The sequence below is a fragment of the Branchiostoma lanceolatum genome, chromosome 7, assembly GCF_035083965.1.
Source record: "Branchiostoma lanceolatum isolate klBraLanc5 chromosome 7, klBraLanc5.hap2, whole genome shotgun sequence".
Lineage (NCBI taxonomy): Eukaryota > Metazoa > Chordata > Leptocardii > Amphioxiformes > Branchiostomatidae > Branchiostoma > Branchiostoma lanceolatum.
In genome coordinates, this window is record NC_089728.1 from 4,859,901 (window position 1) to 4,880,927 (window position 21,027).

At 42.9% G+C, this 21,027-nt stretch overlaps 4 protein-coding genes across 4 annotated transcripts; 2 read left to right on the forward strand and 2 right to left on the reverse strand.

Moving 5' to 3' along the window:
• The first annotated feature begins 1,806 nt into the window (after positions 1-1,806).
• Positions 1,807-6,061, forward strand: LOC136438779 (UDP-glucuronosyltransferase 2C1-like). Its single transcript, XM_066433721.1, has 4 exons — positions 1,807-2,780; positions 3,766-3,985; positions 4,410-4,629; positions 5,527-6,061. The coding sequence occupies exons 1-4, from the start codon at positions 1,902-1,904 to the stop codon at positions 5,807-5,809; spliced, it is 1,602 nt and encodes a 533-aa protein (XP_066289818.1). The 5' UTR covers positions 1,807-1,901; the 3' UTR covers positions 5,810-6,061.
• Positions 6,062-6,916: 855 nt separating this feature from the next.
• LOC136438780 (uncharacterized) lies at positions 6,917-11,256 on the reverse strand. The gene is made up of 5 exons (XM_066433722.1): positions 10,591-11,256; positions 9,788-9,933; positions 8,672-8,771; positions 8,009-8,404; positions 6,917-7,854 (listed from the first exon to the last, which is right to left on the reverse strand). Exons 1-5 carry the CDS (start codon positions 10,922-10,924, stop codon positions 7,826-7,828), a joined length of 1,005 nt encoding a protein of 334 aa, XP_066289819.1. The 5' UTR covers positions 10,925-11,256; the 3' UTR covers positions 6,917-7,825.
• A 2,744-nt stretch (positions 11,257-14,000) lies between these two features.
• On the forward strand, positions 14,001-15,872 carry LOC136438333 (cannabinoid receptor 1-like). Its single transcript, XM_066433098.1, has 2 exons — positions 14,001-14,307; positions 15,205-15,872. The coding sequence occupies exons 1-2, from the start codon at positions 14,001-14,003 to the stop codon at positions 15,870-15,872; spliced, it is 975 nt and encodes a 324-aa protein (XP_066289195.1).
• Positions 15,873-17,495: 1,623 nt separating this feature from the next.
• On the reverse strand, positions 17,496-19,452 carry LOC136438781 (proto-oncogene tyrosine-protein kinase receptor Ret-like). The gene has a single exon (XM_066433723.1). The coding sequence runs from the start codon at positions 19,304-19,306 to the stop codon at positions 18,374-18,376; it is 933 nt and encodes a 310-aa protein (XP_066289820.1). The 5' UTR covers positions 19,307-19,452; the 3' UTR covers positions 17,496-18,373.
• Positions 19,453-21,027: the final 1,575 nt, after the last annotated feature.

Consider the following 21,027-nt stretch of genomic DNA (forward strand, 5'->3'; position numbering starts at 1 on the left):
GTTGAGCCATACTAGGTATGGCTAAACATAACAAGTAATGTATTAATTATAATAATAAGCATGGTAACATAACGTAATACTGATATATCACAATAAACTAATCGAAGTTTAAAAAATACGTTTACGTTTAAAATTCCAGATCAGGATAACTGCTACACATGTACTTTTGCACTTGGAGTGATCGTGCTAAGGTACAGAGAAGAACTCGCCGAGCGGGCGAAGGTCACCCTCAATCAAAAATATATAATGATTTGATGGCCACAAATCACTAGTGGCCGATGTGAAGGCATCTTGATACACTTGGGAGCAGCTGATAGAGAGGGCCCAGGACCGCAAAGGATGGAGGCACCTAGTCCGTGACCTATGCCCGAGGATGGGCGATAGGCCCAAGAGAAGAGAAGAGACTGATTGGCTGCTAGAAAGCGTACATATTTGCACACATGTGTGAAGATGGACAAATGCAATACACAATACATTCAGACATGTTTTGTACCGAGGCTTTACTCAACCGTTACGGGGCAAGGTTACCTATGCACACTGTGGATGTATGCTTCGATAACATCAGAGCTGAATAAAGATGGCGGATGCTGTCTGACACTTGCTCTCCAACAAACTTTTAGTCGTGTCACTGTGTAACAGTTTTAATTATCTTCGTCGAGAAGATTATGTTTTTGGTTACGCCAGTTGTGGGGTTTTGACGTGTTCGTACCACCCAATTTTGCTGCCACTATATAGTGCCACATCTTAACAAGGGGTCGGAAATAACAACACTGTATTGTGCTGCTTTCAACCTACTCTTCCCCAGGAGGTAATCGCAGTGTCTGTTTAACCATTCAATCGCACTGGCAAATGCCCATTGTTTTTGGTAGATAGGCGTCGATTCTGCCATTCCATAAAGGTTGTCCTGGAATTCCCGAAGTCGCGCCCCAACACCATGATCCGGGAATGTCTCAAAGATGAAGTCTGGCCTCTCTGCCCGTCGTTTCTCCACGATGTCCTCTTCAACGACCACCGTGATGACGTGACCCTTGTCCACCAGCGCCTGCCCGATTGACGCCTCTATCGTCCAATGGCTACTAAAAATCCGCATAGGTACCATCAGAATCTTCTCTGCACTGCTCATGTAGGTGATCATAAGACCCAGGAGAACAAGGAGAAGAATGGAACCTTGCAACTTTATTGTGCTCGCCATGTTGTTTTTGAGCAGAACTCAAATCACGTAATGAGTGGACCAATGTGGGTCACGCTGGATGACCCCTGGATGACTCTTAAACACCGTTATCCGAAAACAACTGCCTTATAATTCAAGGGACAATAATTAATGTTCTTGTGTTGGGCTCAGAAATCGGCCGGGAAATTCACACATGTACTCGAGTACAGTCAAATTCTGGTCGAAGCCGAACCGAGTCAAGCGATCCCAGACGTTTTTTTAGGGAAGCGAGTGCAGGCGCCCCAGTATTAATCGGATGGCACCCAGTCTGTTTGTTTTCAACCAGTTAGTAATCAAACCCTTATCAAGCTGTACATAAACCCATACCCAACAACAACAACACAAACAATACTCTATCGGTAACCCCTAACCCCGTGAGATCGCTGATAACAATATCTAGTAACTTGTGTACTTAGCATGGTCATTCTGCCTTTTGACCCCATTCCAGCAATAGCCTGTCTTGCAATGATCTGTCAAAGACGTTGTGATTGGTAGAAATTCAGTCCGTGTCGGATGTGATACCAATCACAGCGTTCGTTATTCAGTTGATTACCTATTACTAATTACATGCGGGTTTATCAATTAACCTAGTGGAAAAACGCCTGCGTGAGGCTAAAGTCCCGTGGTGCTCAGAGTCTCCAAACCTCATTCTTCAAGTCCGTGAAGCTTGGATAGTACCAGCTGTAACGACATGGCTAGCACAACAAAGCTTCAAGGTACCATTATTCTCCTTGTTCTCCTGGGTCTGATGATGACCCACAGGAGCGGTGCAGACAGGATTCTGTTAGTACCTATGCCGTTATTCAATAGCCACTGGATGGTAGAGGCGTCTATTGGGCAAGCCCTGGTGGACAAGGGTCACGACGTCACGGTGGTTGTCGAAGAGGACATCGTGGAGAAACGAAGAGCAGGGAGGCCAGACTTCATGTTTGAGACCTTCCAGGACCATGGATTCGGGACACGCCTTCGGGAATTCCAAGACGACGTCCTTAAATTGGCAGAATCGGTGTCTACTTACCAAGAGCTAAAACAACATACCAATGCGTCCGAATGGGCAACGAAACACTGCGACCACCTCCTTGGGAAGGAGGGGGGGGGGGATAGCGACCTGTTGCGGAGGTTGAAGACAGCACAATATAGCGTTGTTATTTCAGACCCCTTGTTAAGATGTGGCACTATAGTGGCAGCAAGCATCAAAGTGCCCCACGTCGCCAACTGCGCCGATGGCGGTACTTTTTTCGACAAAATGGCCACAGGAGTACCGCTCCCTTTGGCATACGTGCCGTCGTTCGAATCGCAATTGACCGACCAAATGACTTTCTTGCAAAGAGTGGAGAATGTATTGTTCTTCGGTCTTACAAACATCGCAAGAAGCTGGATTTACAGTTACATGTATGACGACCTGGTCCTCAAGTACATCAGTGAGGAAGAAACTATCCAGAGCGTGACGTCACGCACGGACCTGTGGCTGTATCAGACCGACACTGTGCTGGGTTTCCCCCGTCCCTCCATGCCCAACATGGTCCAGGTTGGCGGGCTGACCGTCCGTGCCGGCGCCCCTCTTTCTGAGGTATGTTTTACCGAAAAAAATGATTTTTTTTAGGGGGGGGGGACGTAACGTAACGTAACGGTACCAATTATTATCCAATTTGTTCAAAACGTCATTTATCTTTAGTTGAAACCGCGCGGACAGAGCCAAATGTTTACTAGTAACCCATGGGAAGAAATATCAGCTCTTCTAAAAACAGTTTAACGCCGAGTGAGCATGCATTTATACTGAGGCCTATGACGAAGAACTGTGCTAGGGTTACATATTATGGTCCACCTCAGTCGTTTTCCTTCTATAAGTTCTAACGCTCTACTTAAATAACATAGATTTTTTTTTCAAATTGCACATAAACTGTCTAAAGTAGTCTACAGACAGATAATAGTTAAGTCACTATGTTTGCTTGACGCGATTGAAGAAAACTATGCTGTACTGTAACTTTTAACCATGCACGCGACTCGTATACAAAAATGTGGCTTCAGTGCAGGGGGATCGCTGGGGTGGTATCAAACCTTCCTAAAACTAGTAAAAGTTTCAAACCTCCAATCACCACAGATAGCTAAAGAAAGGTTTAATGTAAGATACTAAAAAAAAATTTTGTTATCGTGAGAGTTAGAAAAAAACTAATGAAGTGCGCATATGGAATACGTCATGCATGACGCTTTCAGGTGACTTGTTGTTATGACTTCAGGGGTTTACTCTGTCGTGTCGCTGTATGTACACCCATTTTATTGCTTTGTATAAAGGAGAGTCATGACTAAGGAACATGCCGTTTTTTTATTGCTCCTGGGAACTGGCTTTTACGACAATACACATCGACATGTTTGCATGACCCAAAGTGGACCATGACTGTTAGTACACCATAACTGGTAACGTCACGTTACCTGTTGGCAGCAATAATTGAGTCTTGAAACAAGCCTACACAGGTATGAATATGTGAATATGAAATCAAATTGTATAAAAGATCAACAAAGAGATTCATAATCTATATAACTAACTGTTCGTTTAGGACATGGAGGATTTCATGCAGTCATCTGGAGACGATGGAGTGATCATTGTCAGCTTCGGGTCGATGGTCCAGAAGATGCCGACGGAGAAGAAAGAAATGTTCGCTGCAGTCTTCGCGCAGCTCCGACAGAAGGTGGTGTGGAGGGACGTGGGAGAGAAGCCGACCGGTCTGGGCAACAACACCAAGCTGATGTCCTGGCTGCCTCAGAATGACCTACTGGGTGGGTGGATAGCAAAAACGTTAAAAAGTTAAATTTAACACAGGTTCTGAAAGTATAATTTTGCCCTACCCCAAACAAGCTCGGGAACCTCATACCTCAGCCTTAATTCATTTTGTCTCAATAATTATGCAGATGTATTTGTAATTAGCATTCTCTATTCTATATGATTAACTTCTGTACCCTGAGTGCGGTTATATATATATATATTGTATGTATATTGCATATATGTGTTGTATGTGTGGAAGTACTAGTCCTTTCCGTTGGAAGAATCTACGCAGAAGTCCACATTCAACTAACTGTTGTAGACTTAAGACTAGAACACCACTAAGGATTTATGAACTTAGTCGTCTGTGATTTGTTCATCAGGCTGTTCAACTTCCACAAGTGCGTTTTGTTTACAAAATTGATTTTCTTCGCCTTCTAGCCCATCTCAAGACCCGAGCCTTCGTCACTCACGCTGGGTTGAACGGTGTGTACGAGGCCCTGTACCACGGCGTGCCCATGGCCTGTCTACCGCTGTTTGGGGAGCAGCCCGGCAACGCCGCCCGGGTCGTGGCCAAGGGACTGGGGGTAAAATTGGACTTCGGAACGGTCACCTCGGATGAGTTGTACCAGGCGGTTCGTGATGTTCTCACCAACAACAGGTACAGTATTTCTGAGTCGGATGTTGTAAATAAATGTATTTGGTGTTGCGCGTGGGACAAATTCTTCGGTTTACTAGTGTTTGGTAAGGAATTCAGTTTCACTGTCAACTATTTGTATAATATGTCATTTAAAGGCATATCTATCAATGGTAGTAATGGGGTGATTATATGAGTGGGTCATGGAAAAAAGGTGCCGGAATTTTCCCCGATCGTATGTCCCTTATTTGTTTTTTCATGACGAGCATTGCGTTTCATATCATTCGAAAGCTAAATCTATAGTCCGTTATCATGACATTCAATCTCCAGGGCTAATCCTATGGTTGGGTCGCCCACATAATTTGAAATTTTCCCGCCAATTATTGATGAGAAACATTGTGTTGGTCACGAAAATTTCATCACGTTTGTTTTGAGATCCTTTTACAAATAGCCATTGTGGTTGAATATACGATGGTAGCAAGAGGCATACCATCAGAAAGGAGCCGCGTTAACAACGGAGCTATGAACTGTAGTAACGTTCCCAATCCTTCTGTGCTTTTTATAACTCAATGGACACAAGACATGTATAGAACAGGGAGAGTGAAACATATAATGTTTCTGTGTGTATACGTCACGATCTGAGCAACGGTCCGGGTGACTTGGATCATCAACTGATTTTTTTATTACTATATGACTCGTGTGCATGTTTCCATGCAAACTGTCAAGTAGCTGATGATCTTGAATGTTAAGTCCTTTTCCTCAATAATAACTTGTCTCAGAGCATGCGGAATAACATTTTGGGCAACATTGAGTATAATTGATTGTGTTTTATAGTTTGGAAACCATGACTCTTGTCAAGCCAACTCTGTATATATGTATGATCATGATCTCATTTGATGTTTAATTCCGCCTTTCCCTTAGTTACCGTGAGACCGCAGCCCACCTGTCCCGTCTGTACCGTGACCAGCCCCAGACGGCCATGGAGCGAGCCGTCTGGTGGATAGAACACGTCATCAAACATGGCGGACTGCCCCATCTCCGCGCACGCGCCGTGGATCTGCCGTTCTACCAGTACTACCTGCTGGACGTGGCTGCGTGCCTGTTGGCTGTCTGTTCAGCTGTCCTGGGGACCGTGTGGTGCAGCTGTTCGCTCGTCTGTAGGAAGATTTGCTGCAAAGCTGGCGGCAAGCTTAAGTCTCAGTAGAAGACGGTTAGGATTCCGCTTGATAGATCTTGCAAAACTACAAAAAATGAATTGTTTCTTGTGTAAGAATATTGTTAGTGATTTTATTAAACCTTAACAATGTACACATTATAAACCAAGATATAGATCATCAATATATTTTACCACGTTTTAACACCATCATCATCATCACCTCTATCATCATAACCTTCATCGTTATTATTCTGATTATCATTATTCTGATTATCATCATTACTATCATTATGATCATTATGATCATTATGATCATTATGATCATTATGATCATTATTATCATTATCATCATTATTATCATTATTATCATTATTATCATTATTATCATTATTATCATTATTATCATTATCATTATTATCATTAACATCAATATCATTATCACAGTCATCGTCGTCGTTGTTGTTATAATTTTTCTTCTTCTTATCATGATGATATGATAGTTATCATTATCATGTTATATGCAGTCTTTATGAGATCTTTTAGCATCTCACTAGAAAGCACAGGACACACATTAAGGGAGCGAATTAGATATCCAGTGACAGTGTAAGTAGCGAAGGTAGAAGCGCAACATTCTGCGTTCAAATACAAGTTTTAGTCCAATGATGACTCCAATCTGATTTGATTTGATTAGAACAAGCTATAGAATTAGAAGAAGTTCAATTCATAACTTTTTAGATGGGACATACGAATAATTGTTGTGAGCAAGTTAGTCAAGAGCAGTCAGAATAGATATAATGTTTTGAATTGGATACGAGCAATTAATTAAGTTTTAAATCCCATACGTAGTCGCATTGTATTGTAAAGCCCCTGTTACATTTGTGCATGTATACAAGTCCGCATGAGCTGCGTATTAACATGTTTTTGGTTTAGGTTAAGTTTGCAGCCGAATAAGTGATTTGTTAGGTTCGATCACTAGGCTGCAAAACGGCGGATCAAGGTAGAAAACAACTTTTCCCCGCAAACCTTACTAAAACCCCCAAAAATGTTAATGCGCAACTCACGCGCACTTGAATATACGGAAAAGTGTGATAGGGCCCTAAGGTGGCTCAATCACCGCACGTCAAAGATGACTTCATGAAACACACCAAACCGAAATGAATAAAACTTATATATACAGTCTTTGTACGCTTATTGTACTGATTTTTCATAATTATTACCTTTCCCTAGGAGATGAAGTATATTGGTTAACAGTGAAAACGAGTTTCTGCGTGTTAATACCGTTACAGATCTCAGTCCAATTTGTGTCAATTAGTGGCTAGACGCGAGATCGAGAGGTCAAGGGTTCGATTCCTGGCATTACCGACAAGACGTTGTGTCCTTGGGACAAGCACTTTACACGACTTTCCCCACTCCATCCAGGTGTAACATTATATATATATAGGTACCTGACACATAGTGGAAGGAGAGGGATTGACAGATTGGCATGCTTTTAGCTTGTAGAAAGCTTAGGTGGAGGTGCACGTAATAAGACAGTATTGATGTTAATGATGAGTTAATTTGCATAATCAATTTGGGAAAACTGTGTCGACATATACTTTTTTCTTATCATTTGATCTGTAGATGGTAATCTCCCACAAGAAGTGTTTTTACTCACATTATTATTCAATGTCAATTAGAAAATATTTCTTCTTTTGAAGTCTTGACTCCACTAAATATCAACAAGCGACATTTCACTGCAGTCAATTGCAATTCTCCACCCTTCATACAGATCTTCAAATTTTCAATCACTTAGTTATGGCCTCGATTGTACCGTCTTATACGCCATTCTATGGAAAGATAGTGAGCCTAAGGAAAGATGTCTAGATATCCCTTCTAAGTCATTACTAAAGATTGATATAGATAGTGCAGATGCATTTTCTACTACTGACTGGCTTAATTTTCTGTGTTAGATTCTCACCCAACAAGGCCGTATTAACTTGAGAATTCAACTGTCGAGTGGTAGCGATGGTTTGCCCAGTTTCACTGCTGTTGGTCGCAGAAAAGTCCGACGGTGATGGTGAGAGTTTAGGCTGTCACCTCTCCACACTTGTGCCCTGGAAAGAATGAACGAAGATAACAATATTTAGCAAAGGAGGGTTTTTGGGTGGTTAAATTCTAAAGAAAAATTGTGACTTAATGTACTTTGTCAGTTCAGGATTACACTTCACGTTTAGAAGCGAGGATGATGTCAACAAATGTTGCCTTTACCTGGAATGACTTGGCAGATAAAGGGATAACGTCTGTCACATTTGTAGTTGGTCCACTTAATGTCTTTCCACATAGACCTTGGGCCGTAGCCAACGCAATCACCGATGCCGTCCGGTTCATTCGGAGCCCACGAGTTGTACGTCCCAAGTGCAGAACCATCCACCCACTCAAAGCGTCCTTCTTCATGGTGATCATGTAGGCCGAAAAGGACTGGATGATGCTCCTTAACGGGTTTGTGTAAGGAGATCAAGAAGGTGTTGGTTTCAGCGTCGCGGGGCATGGCAAGGGTGCCGCCATCTTTGCAACAGGTTGAGGATGCCTCGTAAAAGGACTTAGGAGTGTCGAAGACCTTGTAGCACATTCCACGCCACAGTTGGTAACCTTCGAGACATGATACTGGGGGGAAATTCATTTAGAAACAGAAAAATGAAAAGCACATAGCTCTTGTTGAAATGGTGCCGATCGCATTACGCAAAAGCCATTCCTTTTATTGAGATAAGTAATTAAATATCTCTATGAGTGGCAAATATTTTCTTGCATACCGGTATTTTGTGTAATAGTTTAGAGGGAGCGTCAGTGTAGATTTCAAGGCAATACAGCGTACCTCTTTGTTTTCTTTGAATAAAAGAAGCTTTAAGTCAATCGTACTGAGGAGAATCTTACTTGGATTGCGAAGACACGCCACCAAGGCTGCTGATCGGTTTCGCTCGCTCTCCATGTGGCGTTTTAAGGCGTCAACAGTGTCGGACAGTTGGGACATTTCCTAAAAGATTTCACAATGACAAACATATGTAAGTACATCAAAGAAAGACCGTAAGATGCTAGCTCTTAGTGACTTTTCTGAATTGAAGACAGCAGAATGTTACCGATTGAATGAAATACAGTATATCCATTTTATACATATATGTAAAAACCAATGCAAAATTTGCAAATCATGGCTCGTCTATTAATTATCAACCCTGCTTCTGGATCCGGCTTTTGGGAGTTCTAATCCCGACCATTGTCGACGTCGTCCCAGTGTTTGAGGAAAGACACAATTCGATCAGCACACTCTACATTGCTCAGGGGTACGGACGACGAATAGACGCAGGCGTATATGCTGCTTATGTAGTTGAGGTGGATATCTCTGCCTTATTTCGAACTTTTCAAAGGCCCATTTTCGGAACATCTTGTAAAATCTCGGTGATTTGAGAAGGGTGAAATCAGTAATGCTTTAGATTTCATTTCGAAAAAAATGTAGAAAAATTTACCCATCCTTGGGGCCTCGGGAGACCCCTACTCAGACTAGGCATCTAACAGGCCAAACCTTAGATAGAGACACGTACTGTTGTGTTTTCGGGTCCTATCTGAGAACTTCTATCTGCCGTATCAATTTTTTTCCAAATTACATTTTTTGCACCCCTGTCTTGGCAGGCTACTCTGTCGGCTGAGTTGTTATAGTTTTGAAGGTTCATGCATAAGATTATATCACCTTGAAGTTGCTTAAGCCCCCCTCTCACTGGACCCGCGGCACGCTGGCGTCGTCTCTGCGTCCCAAATTGGATTTGTGTTACCCTTGACTTTATAATGGTAATATCATTCAAAACGTACAAGTATGACCAAAACGGGCGTTTGAATAATAGAAGACAACAAGGCACACAGCTTTAAAATATTAGTTTTCTGTCGATGCAATTCGTTGAGTGCTTTGTCAATTCGATAGGCCGCGGCGATGCCGCCAGCGTGCCGCGGATTCAGTGGGGGAGGGGCCTTTCTGTTGTAACAAACGCAAGAATCAAATACCGCTTTATTGATGAACACCATCAGGACGAGCCCCACGATGACCACAGTTGCCACCCCAACAGCGGTGCCGGCCATGCAGCCGCGATAGGAACGAACAAAGTCACGGAGAACACGGCGGCCGCTTGCTCCACCCGGATACGTGCTGTCTGAAAACAAACGGCGGGCTATTCTAAAGTCTATCAAATAACAATACATTGGTATGTTGGCACAGAAACGTGTGTTACATAAAACATACATTAGTGAACCTACACATTTAATTGCGCAAGGTGGCCCACAATGTGAAAATGTCAGCGCAGATGATCACATTTTGCACGTACAGTCATAGCCTCCATAAGGCCTTCCTCCTACGGGCGTATTGATAGTAGAAGTTGCCAAAAAAAGAATGATTAGCCAGTAAAGTTAGTCCACGGTGTGGGTCAACAATTCGCTCGCTTGCAAATGAAACCCCCTGGTGGCCAAAAAGTAGAGACTAGTACTGTTATGCTTTGGTCACACTGCCAAACCGTTGCCCCACCGGGTGGTTTACGTTCACCAGTTTCGGATGGGGCCCTTGGGATTCTAAGCGGCTTCCGAGCTGCCTTTTGGGTCGAGTGGGCCCCCTACACGTTCTACTGGTGTAGCAAGTATTTAATTATTCAGAACAAAAAACAACCATATATACAGTCAACCTCACTGTGTATGTAAATATATGCCGAAGACCGCAAAATTAAAATATATATAGTAATGATACACCCAGAGAAAAATATTTTCAACTTCTGAAAGGCTCTTGTGGTGAAAAAAGCCACAAGATTAGCGTGACTTACCTGTAGACGCGTCCGCTGTGTTGGGTAGATCACCATAACGCCTGGCGTGTCGGGCATCAGACCCCTCCGCCGAAAGTGAGTCTCCCCATAGCTTGGCACGCTGCATCCGAGCCTCTCGAAATGTCGACGACAGATTCACCACCTCGGCGTCTTCGTACTTGTCTGAGGACATTTCTAACTCTTCTCCCCACTTGCTAGGAGCGCCGTTGCCATGGCGGACACGCCCGTGCTGACCGCACTGACGGACAGCAGGTGGTCGGGACGGCGGCCCGCTGGTTTGACTGTTACCGGGCCCCGAGACAGGGGACCGGACCGGCTGGGCTTGCTCGTACATTTGTACTGCACTTACAAACAACAGCCTAAAGCTCTCAGAGCTAGAGATATATGAATATAACAAAATGATATGGCGATTAGTCTGAAGAAGTGTGGTTGTCTGTGCCCTTATATGGAAAGACAAGCGAGCTGTGACGCAGTGAAAATGGTATTTTGTTTTTCTACAAGGGGCAGACAAATTTTCGGAATGAAAACGTCAACCTACGCAACCTAGACACATCCAAAGTGACATTTCAGAAGGTACGTGAGAACTCGTCAAAGTTTTGGTCTGCTTTTTATACTTATGACCAATGCCTGTGCTTGTGCTATGTAAGCTGTTGTTACCATGCCAGACACGCCCCCATACAGACATATCTTCTTTGCTATTGGTTAACAAGTCAGACGTGAGGTCTATTTTCTGCGTATGTGATCAGGATAAGAGCAACGTTGTCCAGATGACACGATGAGAACAGTAGAGACGAGACTAACCTGATCCAACCACCGTTCATTATCTCCATGAATTGAAAAATGGAGATATAGTTTTGGGTGTGTCTGTGCGTGCGTGTGTGTGTGTGTGTCTGTCTGTGTGTGTGTGTGTATGTGTGTGTCTGTGTGTGTGTCTCTCTCTCTCTCTCTCTCTCTCTCTCTCTCTCTCTCTCTCTCTCTCTCTCTGTGTGTGCGTGTGTGTCTGTGTGTTTTCGAACTATTGTAGTCAGCATAACTCAAGATCCTCACGATGGATTATGATGATATTTGGTATGTGATAGGTGTTGGGAATATGAAAGTCAAGATCGGTCTTGGGCCCCCTGGTATGTGACCTTTGTACTGCAGCAGAACTTCCATTTTTGTATCTTTTGACCTAGACGTGCTATGGTCTTATCTCTTAGGTAACGTGACCTCCGTGTACCGATGTTTTCTGTGTGTCTGTTTTTCCTGTCTCTGCCGGCAAACGGTCGTCTCTGCTCGCAGAATGACGATTTTGTAACGTTACACTTTCAGGTCACGGGGAAGTACTTTTCGCGATCCCGGTTTCCGTCTGCGCGATATTCCTACTCTGTCTGCGCGATATCCGTACCAGGGAGTTTGCAGACTTTGAACTAGAACTAGAACTATGACTCTTATCTGGTTAATAAGGTAGTTAGGAAAATGTTAAAATACTTCATAGAAATTTCTATGTGAGAGAAAGTCTGCAAGTTAAAAGGCGGTGAGGGAATCACTTTCTATATTCGTTATGTATACTTAATGTCTATAAGGATATGAACATTTTGTGGATTTCATTTTCCTAGGAGGTACTATCACCTCCTTGGATCATCTAAATGTATTGAACTTTCATCCATATGCATTATGAATTCTTAACAATACACGATTTTCTTTTGACTTTGTCTAAGCAATGGAAAATATTGTGAAATGTATGATTATGATACAATTCAAATTCGTATTTGAGAAAAACGAAGCGAATGTCTGCTGCACTATGAGCATTATTTTCTGATTGTATCAAGAAATAAAGGTATTACTAGGGCAGAAATATACTACTAGTACCCAATCTGTGAGTAGCACCAGAAGAGAACACGGTTTTTGGTTTTACTACAACAATTTGCAGGATCTTTGAACGTTTCGTCGTTGCTATTGGCGGATGGCTTTTGAAACCTACATATCGACAGCTGCCAATCATTGAACTGAGCGGGCCATCACGCAGGGTTGGGAAACCTCAGAGGTCTTTAGAGGCTCATTAAGGTCTTAGCTTTTTATTAAACTCTTGCATTAATCAGATTGGACTGAAATTTTACCTCAGCATGTGCTCTTCGCACCTACTTGAAAAATGATTATAATGTGTTTCAGTGATTAGATTTGATAGCATTGGAGATCCAGTGTGGTGTGACGACCAGAGAAAAGGAAACCAAAGGGTGACATGCAAAATGTTGAAAAAAATTATTTTCAAAAGACACAACTCAGACCTTGTTGGATTTGGGACCGTTTTTTTATTGATTTATCAACAAGTCATCTTTTCTTGACTTGATCTTTCATGGAGGAAATATAACCTCCTTTGATCTTTGGTCAAAATGTATCAAACTTTCATTTATATGCAGCATGTAACGTTTACGAATTCATGACATGAACTTAACACGCTTTTTCGAATTTGTCAATGCAGTTGAAAAAAGGGGAAAATTTGATTAAGGCAATTCAAATTTCTATTTGGGAAAATAATTAGCAAACGTCTGCTACACCAAAATAACATGTTTTAATTACATTAAGCAACAAAGGTATCATTTAATTGGCATACCTGTGTGTGCTCAACATACGCAGTTCTCTTGTTATTTAAGTAAAGCCTTTGAATTAAACTAAATTGAAAAATGATAATCGCACAATCAAATCAAACAACCCTTCTTCCGGCTCGGAGACTCAATAGTAAACGTGGTAACCAGTTCGGGAACTTGTACCGCAGTTCGTGAAAAACATTCCTTCTGGAAGCAAAAAATGTTTCATGATTATCGGGATTCTAGGCACTTGCAAAATGTTGCAATGTTTGCTTGTCAAAACTACTTTCTTTTTTCTCAAGCCGCCATGCCGGGTCATGAATCGGTCGCCACGCTCACTACATAATCATGTCCAGACAATTAAACTCATTTTGGCCTTGTGGAAGAAATTGATATTGATTCGGAAGAAGAAGGTGTTGGTTATACAGGTGGTCAGTAACAGGTTGTATTTAAATTTTGTATTTGTTGCAAACGCCCGCGTGTATGTCACTGCTATTAGATACAATCAGAATATTTTGTATTTTGCTGTCATGAATGCAGCAGGTACAAACGAGTGTGTCCTATTTGGTCACATCACATCAAACTACAAAATACAGTAGGTCGAAAAATTTGACATTTGATTGCATCGAGATCAATCTCTGGACTCAATCAGCCGTCCTGTAGTTCTCATGGTAACGTAAGCCGTGTGGGGGCGAAACCATGGTGACAGTGACGTAGTCATAAAAAAGCAGGACACCACATCTGTGATCTGTGTGGGAGGCCAGGTGAACAGCCGCTTTGAGAAAGTAGCTGATCCCGTATCAGCTATACCAAGGGGCTATAGTCTCCAAAGCCCGAACAAAGATGAACGACAGCATGGTGGTTTTCTCCGGGCTAAACTCGACGACGTACGAGACGTTCTGGCCGTGTGTCCGGTGGCATCTGGAAAATTGGATGGACTACGACCTGGCGTTGGCCGCATGCTCTCATCTTCCCGACCCATTTCAAGTCGAGAATAGAAAGATTGGAATCGCATCCGCCGTTGTGGGGGCAGCCAGTCTCCTCATGAATGGCGTGGTATTGTGTGGAATTGTCAGAAACCACCACCTAACCGAATCCATGACCATGTACATGTTTGTAGCCAACCTTGCTGTTGCAGACTGTGTAGCAGGTCTGTTCTCTTTCTTCTTCTGCGCCATTTTCTACTGGGAAGTCATGCGACCATTAACAGTGTTGGACTTATTATCTCCATGAAAAATGGAGATATTGTTTTTGGCGTGTTTGTGTGTGTGTGTGTGTGTGTGTGTGTGTGTGTGTGTGTTTGTGTTTCCGGACTATTGTAGGCAGCATAACTCAAGAACCTCTGGATGGATTACGATGATATTTCGTATGTGGCCCGGTGTTGTGAGGCCGAAATTCAAGGTCGATTTTGGGCCCTCTGTTATGTGACCTTGGTACTGCAGCAGAACTTCCGTTTTTGTATCTTTTGACCTGGACGTGCTGTGGTCTTGATTTTTGGGTGGCAGATAGCTTGTGATGTAATTAAGAAGTGGTGTAGGTTTGGGCCCCCTAGCAGCTTGCTCTGGAACTGCAGGGGCGTTATTGTGAAAATCTTCTAAAGAGAATAACTGAACAAACCGACAACGGATTTCCATGATATTCAGTATGCAGGTAGCTTAGACAGAGATGTATACAATGAAGTGCAAATTATGCTAATTGAGGATTAATTTGCATAGATAATGAGGAAAATCTATATTTGCAGTGTTTTCCATTATAAGACTCAAATACATGTAACATATGTAGTTTATGGAAAGTGGAGCATCAACAAATACCAATCATGCAAATAAATTCATAATTTGCATAATTAATGCAAAAACACCAAAATTCATCAAATTGGAAAATTATAGGACTGTCAATATTGCAACATGCGTAAGTAAGATAAAGGTGTTTATGATTAAGCATATATTATGTAAATGTGTAAGTCATTTGCATAAATAGAATTGTTCATGGAGATATGAGGTCGCGGAACTCTTGTTTTGTTTGTTCTTTTTCGTGCTGGTGTTATCAGCCGTCGGCGTGGTCCTCCTGTCCGTGGACCGCTATCTGGTCATCTTCTATCCGATATTCTACAAGACCCGCATGTCTGGGCGACACGTTGCCGTGAGTTTGGGGATCGCGTGGCCGGTCTGTGCGGTTGTCTGCCTGTCTCCTCTCATGGGATGGAACTGCATCGACAGCGAGACAGAAAATTGCATAAGAAACGCCCCTGTCAACTACCTGGTCCTGATTAACGCCATCCTGGCCGTCGCCGTAATAGTCGTCGTCTTCGTTAACGTCAGAATCTTCATCGTACTCAAGCAGCGATTTTCCAGGGCAGTACCCCTCGAACAGCCCCAAGAGAATCTGCCCGCCGCGCGCCGCAGGGAACAACGAGTCGCCGCAAGAGAACAGCGGCAGCTAAAACTCAGCCTGAAGACGGCAGTGACTGTCGTCATGATTGCCGCGATGTTCATCATCATTTGGCTGCCGATTTATGTCGGCTTCGTGAGAGGCATCCTCTGCCACGCAAACGAAGAGTGTGCGACTGAGGCGAGACCTTACTGGGGCTTGCTGATCGCATTCTGCGGTTCAGTGGTCAACCCGGTCATCTACGCATTCAGGATCAAGACGATTCGCGAGGCTTTGGTGCGAAGAACCAGACGAATAACAAACGCGGTTCGTGAAAGACTAGGGTGATCATTGGACCGAGTACTGGACATTCAAATCGTTGGAAACGTACAGGGGACTTAAGAGGTAACATGATACGGACACGGTCATGACGTCAGAAAAACCCACATTCTGTGAATAGACATATGTTTAGAGGGTTATCATTAACGGTTAGGACTACCTCCAATTGTTAAGTTAGATTCATGTTGATTGTGCAACCTTCTTCTCCATCTCAACTGTTTTAATCAAACATATTCGACAACAAACGTGCCAGAGCAACAAAGGAAGATCGATGATTCTTAAGTGGAATTATCAGAACGTTTGAAATGTATATCAAGCTAAGTTTTCAGTCTTGTGCTAGCATATGCCAGCATATCTAAATACTGTAAACTGGTTAATTGTTCCTTACACTAAATAAGGTGAATCTGATAAGTTGTTAAACAAGTTGGGTCAGATTTGACATGTTAGAAATATCTTTTGGGTTGAATATGCGACGGTGACTGTAAATCGTGCCTTGTTAAAATCTGTGTGACATTGGAACTTTAACACTTGTGTTTTTTTGTCACGTTAAGTTGTTCTTCATTGTTCATCTTTTGCGTGTTATTTGCAATTAGTCTTTGGTCAAGAATGTGATGTTTAACATACCACCGTAGAATGGAACATATGTGTAATAAAATGAAGAAAGGATAGTCGGCACAGAATCTCTTTGTGTTACTTAAAACGAGTTGAGTCAGAAGCATGAATTAGGATGTGGCAAAAGAGGGATGTCATTTCATCTTGACACAAAATACAGAGACGTCGTTGTCATGATTCTTCTACTGTAACACTAACCACTTCTATGCTCACAAGGTATTAATTTCTTTATCGACTTTTAGGGCATTTAAAGAATAAAGGCGAAGGAACGACGAACGAAATAGAAAAAAAATTATTCTATCATCTTATTTTTATTTCTATTATACTTAATCAAGTAGTTCTCGTTCCCTATGAATGAAATATCGTAGATATTAAAACTACTATATTGTACTGTTTGGCAGTCTGTTAACCGATACAATTGTTATGTAATAAAGATTGCTATACATAAGCATTATAATAAACATTAGCATTAAGTGCACACATTGAAACACAAACATTCATATATATGTATATGTATATACGTATATAGATGTATAGATATAAGAATACCCAGATAGACAGATAGATATTCGTAGATATATACTGGCGGAATTACTGATTATATAAGCTCAAAAATACCCTGGAGCTCAAGTAACAACTAATTGCATGCGTTGACGCTGAAATACAAAAAAAATGTCCTCTAAGTCTCTGTTTGTATTTCTTCGATTATGGAGTTACAAAGAGAACTTATGTTTGATTATGTTTATGTCGTAGTTTCAATCTATTAGCGTTTACTAATCAATTATGTTAATAATGCTAATTTATTATGTTAATAATGTTAATAATGTTAATAATGTTAATAATGTTAATTTTGTTAATAATGTTAATAATGTTAATTTTGATAATTATGTTAATTATGTTAATTTAGTCAATTATGTCAATTATGTCAATTGACAATTATGTTAATTATGTTAATTATGTTAATTATGTTAATTATGTTAATTACGTTTATTACGTTTATTACGTTTATTACGTTTATTACGTTTATTATGTTAATTATGTTAATTATGTTAATTATGTTAATTATGTTAATTATGTTAATTATGTTAATTATGTTAATTATGTTTATTATGTTTATTATGTTAATAATGTTAATTATGTTAATTATGTTAATTATGTTAATTATGTTAATTATGCTGATTATGTTGATTATGTTGATTATGTTGATTATGTTAACTTGTTGCCGTAGTTAGGTTTCAACCTATTAGCGTAATACATATTTTATCAGCAATGGTGACATTCAAGAGTGGAATGTTTCCTTTTTTCTCAATAAATGTCGATACCCTATAGGAAGGACAAATACACGTTGTCCACTTATACTTCTTTTTCTTGATCATCTCCTCAGAACGCATGCAGCCTCTCCTGCCATAGTCGCCGCTTGTATTACGCAATACACAATAGATCTAGAACTTGCAAGCAGTGTCCCTGGAATAATAGACTGACAAGCCCTCAGCCAATCAGATAGTTCCCCGACTGTTACCCGAAAAAGTTACTGGCCAATCATGTTGCCTCGTATGATCAAGAAGCCATGAGATTGGCTAGTAACTGACATGGAAACAACAGCCGCCAGAAGGATGGGTTGCAGTCAGCCAATCAGATACTTCTACGGCTTTTGTTTCCGGGAAAGTTGCTGATAACGTACATACTGGGGACAACTGCCGCTAGAAATACAGACTACAGGCTGTTATTCTATGCCTATGACCACTGCTTGATATTGCATATTGCGTATTTGTAATTCAAACAGCGGTCATGGCAGGAGGCAATACTCAGAAAGATGACTCAAGCTTTGATCAGTAGATCCCTACGGTCCATCAGCTTAGGAAGCTGTAAGTATGATAATTTCGTCCTGTATATAGGTCTCAATTGCTGTGATTGACTACTTGCATGTTTTGTGGCTTCATGAAGTCAATCTTCCGGAACAGCTCCTCGGGAGTCGGTCTCTTCGATGGGTCGACTATCCAGCAGGACCTGATGATTTTGTACACCGACATCGGACAGTTCTCCGGCTGTTGCAGACGGACTCCTTTCTTCAGTAGGTCCAACATCGTGCAGACGTCGGGGTGCATCGGACCTCCAGCATAGCGCGGCTCCTCCCCAAAGCTGGCGATCTCCCACAGCAGCACGCCGTACGACCACACGTCACTCTCACACGTGTACACCCCGTCCCGTAACGACTCCACGGCCATCCACTTCAGCGGCAACAGTTCCTCCTCCCCGCCCTGCTTGGTGCGTTTGTACGCCGACGACACGTAAACGTCACGCGACAGCCCGAAATCCGCGATCTTGGCCACCTTCCTGCCGCTGATGACGACATTGCGAGCTGCAATGTCCCGGTGCACGATCTTCAAACGTGCCAGCTCCGATAACCCAGAAGCAACGTCAGCAGCAAAACCGATACGCTCTAGCAGTTTGCTATTCCCCGTGATCTTGTACTGTTCACGCAAAGTCCACAGGTACCGCCGCAGTTCTTCGTTGCTCGCGTACTCCACCAGAATGTACTGAGGCTCAGACTTAGTCATAACGCCATAAAGCTTCACCACATTCGGGTGCCCTTTTTTGCCCTCGTGGATTCTGGTCAGAACAGTCATTTCCCGGCGAAAGTCACGGACAGCTGACGCTGTCATGCGGTCAGGCCGGATACACTTAGCGGCCACCAAAACCTGGTAGCCTTCGGGCACGCGCAGTCTTCCCCGTACGACATGGCCGAACTCTCCCTCGCCGATCATGTGTTCGAACTGAATGTCCTCTTTGTCAACTTCCCATGGCGAAAGGGTTTCTATGACGACCGCCATCTCTGTCCCCGGAATCGGGTGATCCGGTCTTTTCGGACGTCGGCGTCTCCGCTTTACCAGGATACCAGTCACGATACAACCGATTATAGCAATGGTCGGGATAACGGACGCCAGCACTACAACAACGACTTGATTCTTATCAGGAAGAGGGACGTTCTTCTCACAAAACTCGCCCGACTGTCCTTCATCACAAATACAGCTGCCATTGACTGGATCACACGAGGCGTTGTTCTGACAGTAACAACTCATGCTGCAGTTCCACCCGAATGTGCCAGGTGCGCATGTGTGCTCACACTTGTCTCCATGACGACCAGGAGGGCACAGACAACCCTCCCACCTGTCGCACGTCCCTCCGTACTGACAGTCGCACACTTGGCTGCAAACTTCCCCGTAATAATTCGGTCGGCATTCTGTAGCGTTCAGTGGGACAATTGCATTAAAAAGTTTGCCATCTTCAGCCTGAACAGTACAACTGTATCTACCGTTAGCGGATTCTATGATCGGCTGAAAGATTATGGAATCATTCTCTACTGTCCCTTCTTCGATGACTTTAGTATCGTTATGTCCATTTCCCGCTTGATAAGCCCACGTCATATTTGCTACTTGGATGTGCGGAGCCACGCAGGTCAAAGTCAGATTGGTACCAATGTACTTCACAACTGAATCGCCAGGTGTCTCTACGATAACGACTTCAGGCCATGGAGTGTCACAGGCCCTCCCTCTCCAGCCCGGACGGCAATCACAGGCACCGTTAAAGCCATGGCAACGAGCCCCGTTCTCACAAACACAGTCTTTATCACAGTACACACCGTACCAGCCCTCAGGACATCCTGTAACTTTGTAATGAGCAGTGTACTCCAACAAAACTAACCCCCCGTCCCACTTTATGTTAGAGCCACATCGTATCCAGTATGATGATGTAGACCATATCTCTTTCAACTCTATTGCAAAGAAATAGCGGTCGCTTTCATTCTTTGCGAACTGACCGCTTTGTACCCACTGCGGCAAGTCGTTATCGAGAGAAATGTCCAACATTGTAACATTCCCTTTATTATTTCCCTGTCGGTCGTGACAGTTGAGTTCGATCCTACCTTGTTCTTGTTGAATGGCGGTGGCGAGAACAGCGTCTTCTGCAACTAAATCCTCTTCGATAACAAGCCATCTTGCGGAACAATCACCTTTCAAGATGAAGTTAGCGGTGTTGGCCCTCGGTAAAGGGGACTGCAGAAAGTCGTCTTCGACGTCTGCTGGTATGTTTTGTCCGTTAATTGAAATATTATATGAGTCACTTGTGAGTACGGTTACTAGTCTGTCCGCTTCCTTCTCTCTGCCCGGAAGAACTGGCGTTTCGCACCGTTTGTTATAAAATGGGGGGAATCCCGGCACGTCTAAGACTACAATGACGAGGGTCACGTACGAAACGTTTTCCGTGTTCGTCAGCTCCACCGTCAGGTTGTACCGCGAGTGCAACTTGAAGTCCAGCGGAGCCGCCACGATCAGCGCCAAGTCCTCAGAACGAACCCCGAACCGCCCCGAATCATCTCCTGCGGTGATGTTTACTGACGTCGTTTTGTCACCCGAGTCGGTAGATCCAACGTTTACAGCAGGAAAATCCCTCAGCCGCACCACTACGCTACCGAATGACGCATCCTCGTGTATTTCGATGTTTTGATCAGCCTGTGCGGCAGGTAGCAGCTCGGACAGCAGAAGCACAGCACAGA

What these genes read in the sequence shown, in the direction of transcription:
- LOC136438779 (XM_066433721.1), top strand. Translation starts at nt 1,902, where the DNA reads ATGGCTAGCACAACAAAGCTTCAAGGTACCATTATTCTCCTTGTTCTC. An exon ending in CCGGCGCCCCTCTTTCTGAG is followed by an intron (nt 2,781 to 3,765) that starts GTATGTTTTACC and finishes CTGTTCGTTTAG; the next exon opens with GACATGGAGGATTTCATGCA. An exon ending in GATGTTCTCACCAACAACAG is followed by an intron (nt 4,630 to 5,526) that starts GTACAGTATTTC and finishes CCTTTCCCTTAG; the next exon opens with TTACCGTGAGACCGCAGCCC.
- LOC136438780 (XM_066433722.1), bottom strand. Translation starts at nt 10,924, where the DNA reads ATGTACGAGCAAGCCCAGCCGGTCCGGTCCCCTGTCTCGGGGCCCGGT. An exon ending in TGGTGTTCATCAATAAAGCG is followed by an intron (nt 8,772 to 9,787) that starts GTATTTGATTCT and finishes GAAATCTTTTAG; the next exon opens with GAAATGTCCCAACTGTCCGA. An exon ending in TATCTGCCAAGTCATTCCAG is followed by an intron (nt 7,855 to 8,008) that starts GTAAAGGCAACA and finishes CATTCTTTCCAG; the next exon opens with GGCACAAGTGTGGAGAGGTG.
- LOC136438333 (XM_066433098.1), top strand. Translation starts at nt 14,001, where the DNA reads ATGAACGACAGCATGGTGGTTTTCTCCGGGCTAAACTCGACGACGTAC. An exon ending in TGTTGCAGACTGTGTAGCAG is followed by an intron (nt 14,308 to 15,204) that starts GTCTGTTCTCTT and finishes TGGTGTTATCAG; the next exon opens with CCGTCGGCGTGGTCCTCCTG.
- LOC136438781 (XM_066433723.1), bottom strand. Translation starts at nt 19,306, where the DNA reads ATGGCGGTCGTCATAGAAACCCTTTCGCCATGGGAAGTTGACAAAGAG.